Source organism: Rana temporaria, chromosome 3 (genome assembly GCF_905171775.1).
Source record: "Rana temporaria chromosome 3, aRanTem1.1, whole genome shotgun sequence".
NCBI lineage: Eukaryota > Metazoa > Chordata > Amphibia > Anura > Ranidae > Rana > Rana temporaria.
In genome coordinates, this window is record NC_053491.1 from 231,294,182 (window position 1) to 231,310,939 (window position 16,758).

The 16,758-nt window shown below is 43.2% G+C and overlaps 1 protein-coding gene and 1 long non-coding RNA gene across 4 annotated transcripts in view; one reads left to right on the forward strand and one right to left on the reverse strand.

Annotated features, from left to right (window-relative positions):
* Positions 1-3,187: 3,187 nt before the first annotated feature.
* Positions 3,188-16,758, forward strand: part of ITFG2 (integrin alpha FG-GAP repeat containing 2) — a 32,153-nt gene continuing 18,582 nt past the window's right edge. For 2 of the 3 annotated variants that reach the window (XM_040344427.1, XM_040344428.1), the window contains exons 1-6: positions 3,188-3,403; positions 3,496-3,591; positions 9,818-9,859; positions 13,550-13,706; positions 14,724-14,860; positions 15,702-15,847. In XM_040344427.1, the coding sequence (XP_040200361.1) occupies positions 3,308-3,403; positions 3,496-3,591; positions 9,818-9,859; positions 13,550-13,706; positions 14,724-14,860; positions 15,702-15,847 (674 nt within the window). In that variant the 5' untranslated portion in view covers positions 3,188-3,307. The remainder of the gene's footprint in view (positions 3,404-3,495; positions 3,592-9,817; positions 9,860-13,549; positions 13,707-14,723; positions 14,861-15,701; positions 15,848-16,758) is intronic. The other variant, XM_040344426.1, reaches the window with a different exon arrangement.
* On the reverse strand, positions 9,169-9,642 carry LOC120932204. The gene is made up of 2 exons (XR_005747934.1): positions 9,521-9,642; positions 9,169-9,423 (listed from the first exon to the last, which is right to left on the reverse strand). It is a non-coding gene; the product is annotated as an uncharacterized LOC120932204 (long non-coding RNA).

Consider the following 16,758-nt stretch of genomic DNA (forward strand, 5'->3'; position numbering starts at 1 on the left):
AAACCTCTGACGGCACACCAGTGTGCCGCGGCACACTGGTTGAGAAAGGCTGACATAGACTGACAAAAAAGATAGGCGAATAAAGTCTGTGAGTTATTTGATGAGGGTACACACTCTCAGGGCTGCCATCAGAGGGGAACAGAAACCATGTTTCAATTCTATAGGAAAAAGACAAGAGAAGAGGCGCCTCTGGGTGTAGTAGTTTAAAATAATTTTAATTGTAAAACATAGGTAATGGTCACTCACATTTTAGAAGTGACAGGTAGGCATGTAGTAAATGTTTCCCAAGGAGGGGAGAGGTGTCATCCGGCTGTCGCTTTCATCCAGGGGCTGCTGGAGCACTGTATGGGGAGGTAGCACTTCACTGTGAATTGATGGGAGCCGGCTGCGATGGAGGATCCTCAAACCGAGGCGTGGAGCGCAAGATGGACAGCAGGCTGTCCATCTTGGGATGATGACGTCACCGGGTCTTGTAGTCCCTGCCAGCGGCGTGACGTCACTCGCGGCTGGAGGCGAGGTGGGAGGACTCAGAGGAGCGCAGGGAGCTGTGTCACGCTGTGAGGAGCTGAGGACTCGAGGAGCCTGCCTGGCTCTAGCTGGAACTAAGCAGACAGTGTGCTACGGAGTACGGACTGAACTTGTGTAAAGTAAGCAGAACTTAGATTAATAAATGCAGAAGCAGATTAATAAATGGCTGGATTGGGGGAGGGAAGTTAAGGCTTAAGAAAAAACAGCAGATAAAAAAATATGTTCTTGCGTTATTTTAACTGAGCCATGCTTGTCATCTCTGACTGGCATTGTTGCTGCCCCCTGTTCATGTGTTCCCAAAGTGGCACCCCCACTGTGAAAGTGCAGAGATAAAATTGGAGTATGAACTGTATGTGAATTAAAGCAAGTGCTCACTCCATAAAGGAATGTGCAAAAAGATGTGGGACTTTAATTGTACCTCTTAATTGTACGCACGATTTTCCGTCGGAAAAACCTTGAATGTTTTTTTCGATGGAATTTCGCTGAAGCTTGGCTTGCATACACACGGTCACACAAAAGTTCTCTGAATTTTTGACCATCAAGGTCGAACTCAATGACGTATAACACTACGACGAGCCGAGAAAATGAAGTTCAATGCTTCCGAGCATGCGTTGAATTGTTTCCGAGCATGTGTCGGAATTTTGTGCGTCTGAATTGCTACAGACTATCAGAATTTCCGATTGGAATTTTTTCCGTCTGAAAAATTGAGAACCTGCTCTCAATCTTTTGCTGTCGGAAATTCCAACAGCAAAAGTCCGATGGAGCATACACATGGTCGGAATTTCCGATCAAAAGCTCACATCGAACTTTTGCTGGCGGAAATTCCGACCGTGTGTACGCGGCATAAGAAGATTATTAACATACCGTATAGACTGATAAAAATATATTAATTACTGAAAACTTTTAAGAAACCTTTGCTTAATTTATCATATAAAAATCGCAGATCGCCGCCATTACTAGTAAAAACATAAATAATAAAAAATAATAATTCTGTCCCCTATTTTGTAGGCGCTATAACTTTTGCGCAAACCAGTCGCTTATTGCGATTTTTTTTATTTTACCAAAAATATGTAGAATACGTATCGGCCTAGACTGAGAAAATTTTTTTTTTTAAAAATTGAGTTACTCTTTTTTTCAAAATTGTCGCTGTATTTGTGTTTATAGCGCAAAAAATAAAAACCGCAGAGGTGATCAAATACCACCAAAAGAAAGCTCTATTTGTGGGAAAAAAAGGACGCCAATTTTGTTTGGGAGCCACGTCGCACAACCGCGCAATTGTCAGTTAAAGCGACGCAGTGCCGAATCGCAAAAAGTCCTCTGGTCAGGAAGGGGGTATATGTGCCCAGTAAGCAAGTGGTTAACCACTTCCCGACCGCCGCATGTACATTTACGTCGGCAGAATGGCACGTACAGTCACATTGGCGTACCTGTACGTCCCTGCCTTTCCGCGGGTCGGGGGTCCGATCGGGAACCCCTCCGCTGCGTGCGGCGGTCGGATTCCCTCGGGGAGCGATCCGGGACGACGGCGTGGCTATTCGTTTATAGCCGCCCCGTCGCGATCGCTCCCCGGAGCTGAAGAACGGGGAGAGCCGTATGTAAACACGGCTTCCCCGTGCTTCACTATGGCGCTGCATCGATCGAGTGATCCCCTTTATAGGGGAGACTCGATCGATGACGTCACACCCCCCTACAGTTGTAAACACACACTAGGTGCACCCTAACTCCTACAGCGCCCCCTGTGGTTAACCGTTAACTCCCAAACTGCAACTGTCATTTTCACAATAAACAATACAATTTAAATGCATTTTTTGCTGTGAAAATGACAATGGTCCCAAAAATGTGTCAAAATTGTCCAAAGTGTCCGCCATAATGTCGCAGTCACGAAAAAAATCGCTGATCGCCGCCATTAGTAGTAAAAAAAATTTTTTTTATAAAAATGCAATAAAACTATCCCCTATTTTGTAAACGCTATAAATTTTGCGCAAACCAATCGATAAACGCTTATTGCGATTTTTTTAACCAAAAATAGGTAGAAGAATACGTATCGGCCTAAACTGAGGAAAATTTTTTTTTTTATATATGTTTTCGGGAGATATTTATTATAGCAAAAAGTAAAAAATATTGATTTTTTTTCAAAATTGTCGCTCTATTTTTGTTTATAGTGCAAAAAATAAAAACCACAGAGGTGATCAAATACCACCAAAAGAAAGCTCTATTTGTGGGAAAAAAAGGACGCCAATTTTTGTTTGGGAGCCACGTCGCACGACCGCGCAATTGTCTGTTAAAGCGACGCAGTGACGAATTGTAAAAACCCCTTGGGTCATGTAGCAGCATATTGGTCCGGTCCTTAAGTGGTTAAAGAATGAGCCTGGATGCCGGGCGAGGTTTGGAGATTTCCGTCGGCAAGTTTGCGCCTGCGCCGTCCTTGAAGGAACTTTTACGTTAGGGGAACCTTAAGGACAAGTCAACGGCACCTCTAGCTGGCTAGTCGCTCTCTGCGCCTCCGCTATAAGGTAACGGCCTTTCGCCGTGCGCTCGCACCTGATTGGCGCTCTCCGTAACAGGCTCCTCCCCTTCAAATCTGCGTCTATCAGCTCGCGGTCCGCCTTTCACCAGCAGGCGTGGCCTGTGTTCTGTAGTTATATGTTCATGTCGGACCTGATTGGCGCCCTCCGTCATCACTTCCGGGCTCTGCCATTGGCTGTGAAGTATCTGTCCCTCTGGTAGTGGTGGACCTGTTTGTTGTGATGTACGGCCAGTAATACGGAGCTGGGCGGCTATGCGCTCCCTCAGCTTTGTCCAGCGGGCCGTGCTGGAGTTTAGTGGCTCGCTCTTCCCGCATGCGCTGTGCCTCGGGGACGCGGACAATGATTCGGTAACCGGGCATGGGGGGGGGGGGAGTTTACACGAGGGTGTCTGGTCACATGACTGCTGTACTCACCACGCCCCTTTTCATCTCTCCTCCAGCTGAATGAACTGATCGTGGGAGACACCAGCGGGAAGTTGCATGTATACAAGAATGATGAGAGCAAGCCATGGAGAACCCGCTGCTGTACTGGCATGGTGAGAGCCCTACTCCTACATGGAGACCACCTGTCTTCTAGGACTTCCATTGCTGGGCATAGGCTGTGGGTTTACCAGGTCTGTTCCTGGAAATGATCAAACCCTGGCATGAGGAGTTTACAAGTGAAATGTGTAGTGTTCAGAATGTTCCATCAGATTTCTGAGTTTCCTTTTTATTTCTATTACCCTGGATATCTTTAGATGGCATCCACTCGTCACACAGGGAGCTCTTCTGGTGGGTGGGGAAGATGAATTCCTTGAAGGGTCTACCTGTGTGAGGAGTACATATCGTCATATGCTGCGAGGTTATGAGAACGACCCCCCCTGCGGAAGTGTGAATGTACCACATTGCCTATATCCTCCTATTCTAGGATTGTCCTCCTTTGTGGCAAATATGGCATAATACATGGCTGCCTCTGTTATCTAATCTGCCAGGGGAGGGGGTTCCTAGAGTGCTGGGGGTCTCCTGTGTACCCCCTACCAGTATACAGAGTCTTGAAATCCTTCATACGCATCACATTTATAGTCATTGTTTTCACCCTTTTCATGAGGAATCAATACACAAAACATGCTGAATGTGCCGGTCATAGGCGTGCGCATTGGATGTTCCTGGGCGCACCCTAATCACCCCGTGCTGTCTCCCGAGATCTGCTCTCGCATGCACCCAAGCAGTGTGTAACCCGTACTGCCTGTGAAACGGTGCCACATGCAGCAGATCGTAAAACTTGTAAGAGCCGCTCAGTCTGTGAAACTGTCAGCTAATGTAATTGCTTGCAGAAAGAGACGACTGTCACAACTCAGCTGTGATGTCGGGTGGGTGGGACCGAACAACTATCAAACACCAGCCAATGGGATGGGGTCTGGGTGGGCTGCTACATTTGTGGCTCCGCCCCCTTCTTAAGCAGCGCAATCATTGGCTGGTGTTTGATAGCTGCTCGATCCCACCCATCCCTGACATCACAGCTGAGTTGTGACAGCTGGTCTTTCTTCCAGGAAGCAGTTATGTTACATGACAGTTTCACACACTAAGTGGCTCTTACAACCCTTAATATTTGCTGCATGTGAAACTCCCCCTCTCCACTGTCAGTGTCCATGAGTGCTGCCAATCAGTGTAACCTATCCATGCCCATAAGTGGTGCTAATTGGTGCTGATAAACAGTAGTGCCAGTCAGTGCTGCCTATCTGTGCTACCTATGAGTGCTGGTAATCAGTGTGGCCTACCAGTGCCCATCGGTGGATATCAGTGCTGCCAATCAGGGGCACCTTTCAGTGTTTCATCAGTGCACTGTGATTGGACACAGCTGATTCCATGCTTAAGCGCCTACATCATAGGTCCTTTACCTAGATCAGAGGTACAGTGTGAAAGACTGACACACCACAGATCACCGTGCTGCATGCCCCCGCGGCGCACACTAGCAGCTTATTCTGCTGGACGTCATATGACGCCCAGTCAGGATAATACAACCACTTTACTGCCGTCATTTTGCTATATGGTTGGCGAAGTGGTTAATGCAGAGGTCCACCCTAAATTTTTTTTTTTTTTTTTTTTTTACATTAGCAGTCTATTTAAAATATATTAAACATTTTTGTTATCTAAAATGTTTCTTACCAGAAATGGCTGTTGCTAGGCAGTCGTCATAATCTGCCACTTCCTTCTTCGCAGAGCTGTTCCTTCTCTTCATCCCTCGTGTTGCTTCCTGGGAAATGGGGCGCGCTTTCTTCTGGGACCTGTGTGTCACAGAAGACAAGCCGCCCATTCACAAAGCACCGCGCAAAGTAGTAAAAGGGCAGTGAAGCTGCAAGGCTCCACTGCCTGTTTCCCTTCGTTAGGATGGAGGGATCGGCCTGGGGAGGGGGGGGGGCTGCCGCCCAGGACAGGTAAGTGTCCTTATTAAAAGTCAGCAGTTACAGTGTTTGTAGCTGCTGACTTAAAAAGAAAAAAAAATTGCGGCTGGAACGCCGCTTTAAAGTCGTCATTCTAGCTTTTGATTGATGCTACATATCATTGCCGTTTCTTGGACAAAAGAAAAAAACTTTTAATCATGGATTTTAGACCATTTATAATAATAAAGTATTTAATCTGTTTGCTTTAAGAGGGTACACAGAAAAAGTCCCCCAATATATTTTACACTTTCATGTTTGTTTTGGGATTGGATATAAGAGACCTTTTTGCTTTTTTTTTATTTATTTTTTTCCCTATCCAAAATGTAGAAAAGTTTGCTTCTTGGGCACTTTTACCCCCTTCCTGCCCAGGCCAATTTTCAGCTGTCGGCACTTTTGCACTTTCAATGCCGATTGCGCGGTCATGCCAGGCTGCACCCAAACAGAATTTTTTTTAAAACAGTTGGAGCTTTCTTTTGGTGGTATTCAATCATGATTTTTTATTTTTTGCCAGAAAAAAAAAAAAAAATACCAAACATTTTGGGGGACAAAAATGTTTTTCTTTAGGGTAGAACATTTTGTAAATAAGTAATTTTTCTCCTTCACTGATGAGGCACTTGTGGGCACTGACTGGCATCATTGATGGGCACTGACTGGCATCATTGATGGGCACTGTTGGGTTGCACTGATAATCGGTGCCCTAATTATCTGAAGGTCTCCCCTGTGAAGAAATGCTGCTGATCTACTCTCCTCACCCCCTGTCAGTGTGAGGGAGAGCTGCACAATTAATCGTTAAATCGTGATCTCGATTCAACCCCCCTCACGATCTCTATTGCAGAGTTTCCCCATTCTTTCATGTAACAAGTGTAGAGACTTCTCTGCTCACTCAGCTGTCAAATCCGGCAGTCTGCCAAGTTTTAAACAACATTGTCAGTGCTAGTAGAGAACTAGAATTTTTTGTAACTTTTTGTTGTTGGATCAAAGGGATAAACTTTTGTGTGTAAATGCAGGAAGTTTAACCACTTAGAGTGAAGTTCCACCCAAAAATGGAACCTCCACTTTTTGGAATCCTACCCCCCCCCCCTCCGGTGTCACATTTCCCACCTTTTCAGGGGGAGAAGATACCTGTGTAACTTTCGGCCATAGATCACCGCAATGACCTACGCTATTTCCTTCACCTACACTGTTCTCCCCTGCTGTCTTCTGGGAGACACACAGGTCCCAGAGGACAGCAGGGACCAATGAGGATGCGCAGCACGGCTCGCACATGCACAATAGGGAACCAGGCTTCCTGATTCCCTCACCAAGGATAGCGGCGGCGGCAGCAGCCGAGAGCCGAGCGACTGATTGACTTAGGCTGCCAACATCGTGGGCGCCCTGGACAGGTAAGTGTCCATCTATTAAGTCAGCAGCTGCTGGCTTTTAATATTAATAAAAAAATATATGTTTGGGGGTTACAAGTAATTTTCTAGAAAAAAAATACTTATTTTAACTTTGTAAGAAAGAAGTGTTTGAAAAAAGGTTTAGACTTTAAAGCAGAGGTCCACCTAAATGCATTATATATATATATATATATATATATATATATATATATATATATATATATATATATATATATATATATATATATATATATATATATATATATATATATATATATATATATGAGGTCGACCGATATATCGGCCGATATTTGGCATTTTTAAATTAATCGGCATCGGCCGATTTGTGCTTTAAAAAAGCCGATTGATAAGTTCAGCACCGCGACTTGCAAAAAGCTTCTGCAATACAAGTCAATGCAAGTGCTTCCCGTAGAAGACCTTCTCTCTCTCTCTCCTGGGCAGAGACTGCCAAGTTTTAGAAAAGATATACAATGTTGCTACTTATCAATTAACTGAACTCCGTGTAGGAGAATTCTCAGTTTAACCATTTAAAGGCTAAATCTTTTTTTACATTTGTTGCTTACAAGTACAAATCCTGTATTTTCTGCTAGAAAATTACTTGGAACCCCCAAACATTATATATTTTTTTTTAGCAGAGACCCTAGGAAATAAAATAGCGATTGCTGCAATATTTAATGTTACACGGTATTTGCGCAGCGGTCTTTCAAACACATTTTTTGGGGAAAAAATATACTTTAACAAATAAGAAAAAAACAACTAAACAGTAAAGTTAGCCCATATTTATTTATTTTTTTCGACCAAAAGTTTTCATTACCTGTTTTTGTGTATTACATTTTATATTAGTGCTGTCAAACGATTAAAATTTTTAATCGCGATTAATCGCATTAATGTCATAGTTAACTCACGATTAATCTATCTAATTTATGACGAATTTCCCCACAAATATCGCACAATTCTGCAAGTGATTATAATTTATGATCGCTGTTTTCTAGCTGATCTAAAACCATTTTTGACATAAAGGGACACTTTTGGACAATCTACAGTTTTCAGGCAGAAAGAATAGTTTTTATTTTATAAAAGTACATGTAGGGCACTGGGGAGACCACTAGGGACAAGGGGGGTGTGTATTTTTTACATACAGTACTGTAATCTATAAGATTACAGTATACTGTGTGTATTGTGTTTGTTTACTTTTTTGAATTTGGCGCCGTTCTCCGCTCCTGTGCGTCGTAACGTCGCAGGGAACGGAGATCGGCGGCACACAGACACTGTGAATCGAGCGAGGAGGACCCGCCGAACGAGGAGGACCCGCCAAGCGAGGAGGACCCGCCAAGCAAGGAGGACCCGCTCGATCACACAGCGGGGTGGCATCGCCGATCACACAGCGGGGTGGCATCGCTGGATCCAGGGACAAGGTGAGTAACTTGCCTGTGAATCCAGCGAGAAGGTAAGCCGCGCCGCTGCACACTCTGCACGTCCACCCCGAGCGCTCCCGCATTAATCGCGTGACAAAAATATTGACGGCGTTAACATGGGTTTGCGTTAACGCCGTTAATATCGCGTTTAACGCACAGCCCTAATTATATATATATATATATATATATATATATATATATATAACACAAAAACAGGTAATGAAAACTTTTGGTTGAAAAAAAAAAAATATGGGCTAACTTTACTGTTTAGCCCAAAAGCGCCTGAAAAATCGGCTTAACATATCGGCCCAAAAAAATCGGCATCATAAATCGGCTATCGGCCTCCGTGATTTCTAAATATCGGCATCGGTATCGGCCAGAGAAAAACCCATATCGGTCTACCTCTAATATATATATATATTAATATTAGCAGAGACCCTAGGGAATAAAATGTCAATTGTTGCAATATTTTATGTCGCACTGTGTTTGCAAATACCTTATACAGCCCACTTCTTGTTTATTGTCTGGTAAAAAGCCTAGGCTTATGACATCATACACAGCTCTCACTTTTGTGAGTTTGCCAGGAAGGGAGGGGGATGAGTCATAAGAGGGCCAATGAGAGCTGGAGGTGTGTATCTCTGTAAATCCAGGAAGTGAACAGGCAGCAACTTCAGCTGCTCAAAGTTAAAATGGATGCAGCCAGATTTGGTAGAGGGAGATTTCTGCAGCATATTTTGCAAGTACAGAATCACAGTATATATAAAATAATATGCAAAGTGGTTGGAGGAAAGCTCCGGCATGGCAAAAACAAAAATGGGAAGGTCCCCCAGTGGGGTTTTTTAGCGGCATGATGTTCTCAATAAATAAGAGTGGTTGGATGATATTGAAGTTAAAATCTTTACTTGGTTTCAACATTGAATTACAATAAAATGTACAACATGGTTGGAGCATTTGTAAAATAATGTAGATAATATACATATAGTACACTCTGATTATACATGAAAATAAAAATAACAGTGGCAAAAATCAACAACAATACAATACACGTTACATCATGATTCAATTGTTTCCATATGAGTACCCTGACGCGTTTCGACCTAAACTGTCACGGTCTTCTTCAGGGGAATTGTACTCTGATAGATATAATTAGAAAAATTATTATTAAAGTTACATCCCTCTAACAAAAATGTTTAACATCTGCTGAGAGAATATTGTTGAAATTATATTTACCACTCAAGGGTTAATGAATTAATATGTAATCAGAGATGGTTGCTGAGAAGTAAAAATGATCCGAAGACCCCCAAAGCAAGAGAAACCCCCGTTCCGCTTGACGGGAACCCACCAAACCGGGCTTACAATGCTCCGGCATGGCAAAGATGGTTTTTATTACAAATTATGTGAGCAAGACTGCATTTCCTGTTTAAGGAAACATGACTGTAGTTATTCCTGGAGTTGATTCTGATTGGTCTTACGTGTTGGTCTACTTGTTCTTTCAAATTATAAACTTTTGCCTGGCTTATATTTCAGCTGACCTGTGTCGGTGTAGGAGATGTTTGCAACAAAGGAAAGGTAAGAGTAATGAGGATTCGATTTTTAATTTTTTTGACAGCATGCCAGTCAAAATGATAAAATACACATTAGAAGTCCGTTAACATTTTAATATCAACCTGGATGTTCAGCTTGAAGCATAATTTTACCCATAACAACTTGATAAAAAACCCATATCTAATTATGCCACCAAAATGAGTGTGTGCTTTAAATTGCCTCCAGCATTCTGTTTCTTCTTGCCAGAGACTGCCATTTTCCTGAAGCCCAAAGCCCCTGAACAGCAGTAAATCCTAAAGTGGAACTAAACCAATCGTTTTAGACCTCGTTCACACCATGGTGCAGAAACATCAGTTTTTCTGAATGCGTTCTGCAAGGGCACAAAAAACAATTCTTCTCCATGTGCTCTGTGCACAACATGCAGATATTTTCTGCGCAGGAATCTGCAACTTGTATGCAGTTTTCTGCACAGGAAAATACTGACGTGACATCAACATTGGTGTCAATAGGGCACGTAACTGACGCGTATGAAAACTGGTGTTAACCTGCGTGAAAACGAATGTCTCCAAGTAAAAACTGCACAGTTTTCACCATCAGTTTTCCTGCAGGTATGGTGTGAACGAGCCCCTAATATTTAAAAAAAAGAAAAGTTACATTCCTGGAATTTGTCACATTTGCTTGTGTCCTCAACCAAACTGTCAAACCATCAAATGGCTGGTGTCATAACTGAGCACATGGCTGTTGCAGATCAAACAGAAGCAGCTTCCTTGCCTGTAAATGATAGGAGGGTTTAATTCTGCTTTAAAGCCATCCTTTACAACTTCGCAAGTGCCTAAAAATAGCAACTGAGCATGTGCAAAGCAGGGTGAGAGTGTATACTCGCTTTTAAATCGTATAGGCACTTTGTAATGTTTTACATTGCTATACCTACAAAACGGGTGATCCTGACGTTCTCTAGCAGGACTTAATTTTCTGACTTAAGTTCAGCTTTAAATCTAGAGGTTTCCCCTGCTGTTCTTTTTCTGCTGTTAAATGCCTTTAGTGCAGGGGTCGACAATGCCCGGGCGCCAGGTCGCAATTGCGACAAGCAATTGTGACCTGGCGCCCGCGGTAATTGAGGCCGCGGCCTCAACTACCGCCCGCCGCGATCGGGGGAGGCACAGGATCCTGTGTCTCTGTGCACCTCCCCGTGATTGCGGCGGGCCCGCGACTGCCGGTAATTGATGCCGCGGCCTTGTGAAGTCCCTCTGTGTCCCGGCGCCATCTGGTGGTGGAAATTGGCATTACAAGTTAAACAGCAATTCTAAAAGTGTAATCTCCTTCCCTCTATATGAAACCAACATATATATATATATATATATATATATATATATATATATATAGCCGTATTTGCGCAGCGGTCTTGCAAGCGCACTTTTTTGGAAAAAAATACACTTTTTTAAATAAAAAAATAAGACAACAGTAAAGTTATCCCAATTTTTTTTTTATATTGTGAAAGATAATGTTACGCCGAGTAACTTGATACCCAACATGTCATGCTTCAAAATTGCGTCCGCTCGTGGAATGCGACAAACTTTTACCCTTTAAAATCTCCATAGGCGACGTTTAAAAAATTCTACAGGTTGCATGTTTTGAGTTACAGAGGAGGTCTAGAGCTAGAATTATTGCTCTCGCTCTAACAATCGCGGCGATACCTCACGTGTGGTTTGAATACCGTTTACATATGCGGGCGCTACTCAGGTATGTGTTCGCTTCTGCGCGCAAGCTCGTCGGAACGGGGCGCGTTTTCTGGGTCCTAACTTTTTTTGCTGGCTCCTGGATTCCAAGCAAATTTGTCAAACCCTGCTTTAGTGTGATAGCCAGCATCATTCAGCCCAGTTCCTCTGAGCCCAGCACATGCTGTACTTGTCCTGTCTTATTAATGAACAGTTAAGAGAAGCAGCAGAGTAGTGCGCTCATCTCTCTGCCACTCCTATCAACATGCTTCTTCTCAGCTCATGAAACCTCCTAAATTCTTTTTAGATGGTGTAATGCTGAGGCATTCTGAAGCCTCGTACACATGACCGGTTTTCCCGGCAGGAAAACTGCCAGTAGAGCTTTTGGCTGGGAAAACTGGACGTGTGCATGCTTCCTCACAGTTTTCCCCTCAGGAAAACAGACGAGAATTCCGATGGGGAAAATGGAGAACCTGCTCTCTATTTTCCCGTCTGGATTCCCGGTGGCTTTTTTTCCGCCAGATTTACTAATACTCTATGGGAAACACTGTGAGTCAGTGCCCATGGAGCATGCACACGGCCGGGATTCCCGGCCAAAGCTCCATAGCAGTTTTCCTGCCGGGTTCTCGGCTTTCCCCTCGATTTTCACGGCTGACTTTTTACCGCCGAGCGTGTGTACAGGGCTTCAGAGCCTAATCTTGGACAGTTTTCGGTAGTGTCAGAGCTTGCTGGCACCATACAGGATGATAATCCGCCTTACTCATTAGTAGGAATGGCAGGAGGCAGAAATGATTTCTGTATTTTCAAGAAACGTTGATGCTTTTCCTGGCAAAACCATTTAAGATTCAGCATCCTAGGAACATTTGGGAAGATGCTGCAGGTAAACAACTGTAGGTGTTTACGTATCTTGTCTTGAGAAGGTTTACCCCTAGTTGACAGTCTCTTCGTTATCTTATTACATGTCAGAGTTTGGATATTTTTGTCAAAATTGAACTCTTCGGTCTAAGACTCCAGTATCAAAAATAAGAGTAGAGAGACCAGCAGCTTTGAAAGTTGTAAAGCAATAAAACCTCTATGTAGCAGCTATAACGCTGCACAACTCATCATAGACAAACTCTTTCCTGGGCTGACCAAAGTAGGTCTGGTGTCTTAACACATGGTAGTCAGGGATAGCGCCTGGATTTGCAGCATAGCAAATATTACACCAGACTTTGTTCAGATTAGTACAATGGCTGGATGTCTCTCTTTCATCAAGTTTTGGGTTGTTTGTGAGACTGGACTTGTTCCCCCTGGTGGTTGATCAAAGTGACTACAGTTCAGAAAATGAAACCTTTCTAGCAGATGGCTTTACATGTCCAATTTACCAATTTTCTTTGGCAATATGGTCCTTCTATGACACACTGATTACCTATTGGTGGTAGTTTTGTGGCCCTGGTGTACATGCATATTGACCTGAAGATTTTTTCCGGTACCCTGTACAATAACAGTCTCCTGAAGAAGCCATATGCTGGCGAAACATGTCGATCAAATATCGTTGCACAGTATATTTTGATTGCATTTGATTTTTCATCTTTGTAAAAACTTTTTTTTAGAGAACATTGTAATACATTTTATTACATACATTAAAGATATTTTGTAGTTTAAATTATGCTAATAGTGCCTTATCTTGATCAGGCACCTTAAAAGTGCCTGTTCCCTTTTTTTTTTCTGTGTAGTTTCTTTTCATTGGGATGAGGTGCCTTGCTCCCCCACATCCTTGGCTGACATTGTACTAATCTAGAAATCTGGATAGATCACCCAGAGGGGATTTTCTTTTTCTCATAACAAAATTGGTGGTGTTCTTAAATTAAAGACAAAAAAAAGAGTGGAATAGAGTGACATCTGTTTGTAGAACTTTGTATATTCATTACTCTTTTCTCTTTGCATTACCTTTTTATTTATTTTTTTTAATTTTCATTTTTTTTTTTTTTTACTGTTTTTATTTTTTTATTTTTTTAAGAATCTTGTGGTTGCAGTCAGCGCAGAGGGATGGTTTCATCTTTTTGACTTAACCTCCAAATTGGATACTACATGGGACTTGATGGGAGAGGAAATGAAAGCCAACTACACTCAGCATCTGCCTGCCAATACGAAGCTTGTTTTGATAAGTGACATAGGTAAAAGCAGACTGACTAATGCTATACCTTTTGCTCTATTGATCCACAACTGTATTTGTAGGACCGGACAGTTTTACCTATATTTAAAATTTTTCTTCCTCAAATTTTAATAAAGGGGCATACTGTTCTAAAACATCACATGGTGTTGCACAGCCTAATTGCTTAGTATTTCAAATTTTAATCGATGAAGTATTGCACCAGCCCACCCACTCCCTTTTGTCGGTAATCTAGTGACCTTGGAAGTGGACTAGCCAGTTTTTTGAGTTTCGTTACCTTAAAGTGATTTGAAGTCTCGTGTGCTATTTTTAGAGGGATAAAAATAAATGTTATACTTACCTGCTCTATTGCAGTGGATTTGCACAGAGCAGCCCACATTCTTCTCTTCTCGGGTACCCCTTCTGTGCTCCTGGCCCCTCCCTCCTGTTGAGGGCCCCCACAGCAAGCAGCTTGCTATGGGGGCACCCAAGCCGAGTCACAGCTCCCTGTGTCATTCAGATACGGAGCCCCGTCCCCTCTTTCCTGATTGGCTGACTGATTTTGATTGACAGCAGTATGAGCCAGTGGCGCCGCTGCTGTGTCTCAGATTTAGGAGGAGCGTCACGGATGGCCAAGGCACTCATGGACATCGCTGGAGCTCCGGTAAGTATTAAGGGATGCTAGAGGGCGGCTTCTGTACATAGGTTTATCTTGATGCTTAGAATGCATTAAGATAAACCTTCTGCCTTTACAACCCCTGGCTAATGGAGCAGCATTAAAGGTAACATGGGCGCAAATGTAGTAAATATTTTGTATCTTTCATAAAGTTTGTGTTTTGAACTGATGTCTCATATTTGGAGCTGTCACTTTGATAGATACATTGAAGCCAGCTTATAGCTGTTTGACAGTGGATACTGCTCTATCAAAGCATAAAGCCACTACTTTCTTAACTTTATGCTTCCAGTTCTGCCAATATATTGTATGACTATGTTTGGAGGGTTCAATAGTTCCCTATATCTTATGTGCAGTTTTCTTGTTTAGATGGAGATGGCCGATATGAGCTAGTTTTGGGTTACACTGACCGTGTAGTACGGGCTTTTCGCTGGGAGTGTCCCCCAGATGCTGACATGTCCTATGGTCAGCTTGTACCTTTGAAAAAATGGCTTCTTGAGGGGCAGGTAAGCTTTAGAAACATGTAAAATAAATGTTAACCTGGTTGTAAAACATAGGTTAATGGCTGTTACTTCTGGTACTGTATTGAATATTGCAGTCACCTTTTTGGGCTCACCACGTTAGTCTGGCTGTATAACCCCCCTGAGGACAACTATGTAGTACAAGGGCTTGCTTAATTACATAAAGATTGATTAGATAGGTACACTACATAATTTAGGTAACTCTAAGCCCCCTTTCACACTTATACGACTTGTCCCACCATTTTGGACCGCAAAAATCGTATGACAAGTTATTCTCCATGATTTTCAATATATAAAATGTGTGTGTATGTATAATCCCTCTCCCTCGGTTTTGTACAGATCAGCTCTGACCCTTGCTTATCTGGGGTCCCCCGCTGGCACTTCTGGCTCCTCCTGCCTTCAGAGTGCACATATAGCAAGCTGCTTGCTATTGGGGGGGTTTTTGTGCAGGCTCGTTCCCTAGCTGTAGCTGGAAGGGGAGGGCCTGTATAACCTGCAGCAATTGAGCTGCTACACTTCATTTTCTACATCTGTACAGGTAGAAGCAGCTTCCAGCCATTTGTCCCATATTCTATGATATTTGACAGAGCACCCCCTATGGTGGTAGTTGAGTTCTTAGATGCCTTCCTCAGAATACACAGGTATATGGTAATTTTTGGAGAATACAAATTCGCATGTCATGGTCTGTGAAGGAGTTGGCACTAAGAAGTGTGGAGAAGGCACCTGCAATGTGCTGCTCACCTTTCCAAAGATATATCTTTTCCATGGGACTAGAGATATGATTCTGGATAATTTGAGATTTACAAAATGTTTTATTGCTTTGTAGGTGGACAGTCTTTCTGTGAACCCTGGAGCGGATGGTACTCCAGAACTAATGGTGTCCCAGCCAGGCTGTGGATATGCAGTTTTGAGGTGTACTTGGAGTAATGAGACTAGCCTGGTATCTGAGGGGGCAGGAGCAGCTGAAGCAAGGTGAGGGGAGAGGTTTTTTTTTTTTTTTTTTTAAACCGTAAGTGGATAAATTGTAGCCTTTACTAATTGGCTCCTGTTCGCTCCAATGCGACCTGTCATGCAATTATAGATCAAGGTAACTCTGACTTGCAGGGGCTTTGAAAAGGTTCTTGCACTATTTTTGCAGATTTTAATGTGCGACGTGCATTGATATCTGTGCATGAAGCTGCACTGACCGGCTGAAGTAGTGCGATTTCAAAGCCGCAGCCAGTCTGAATTTGGGCTAAAGATTTGAAAATAAACTACGACGGTTTGACCCGTTGGCAGTACTAAGTAATAGTGCAGCAGCTCAAACATGTACTGTAATGTGCGTATTTAATGTCATGCATTGGAACAGCCTCGCGTGTATGTGTTATTTCTAGGGCTGCGGAAATTAACGATTTATTGGTCGATTAATCGTTAATTTCTTTGATCGATTAAAAAAAATTAGATCAAAGAAGATCCGCGGAGTGAGCTCCGCGGTCTCGCCCATAGGAAAGGCCGCGGCTTCGGCCTAGCTCCGGAGCCGCGGCCATCTTGGTCCACCCGGCGGCAGCTGAGTAGCGGCGCGCTGACATCATCATCACTCGCCTGCCTGCTTGTATCATCTTTCCTTGCGCACCGCACGTGTCCATCAGCTACTCTGCGGACGGGTCTGCCTGTCTGATGTATAGTCAGGTAAGAGTGGACAACCATCCTGTGTGTGGTAACATTATGGGGGCAGATGTATATATTCCTGGAGTATGGGGGCAGATGCTTCATTTATACTTATGAGCCGGTGTATGTGTATTCTTGCAGTATGGGGACAGTGGATAGTAAAGCATGGGGGCAGATGTGGATAGTAAAGCATGGGGGCAGATGTGGATATTAAAGCATGGGGGCAGATGTGGATA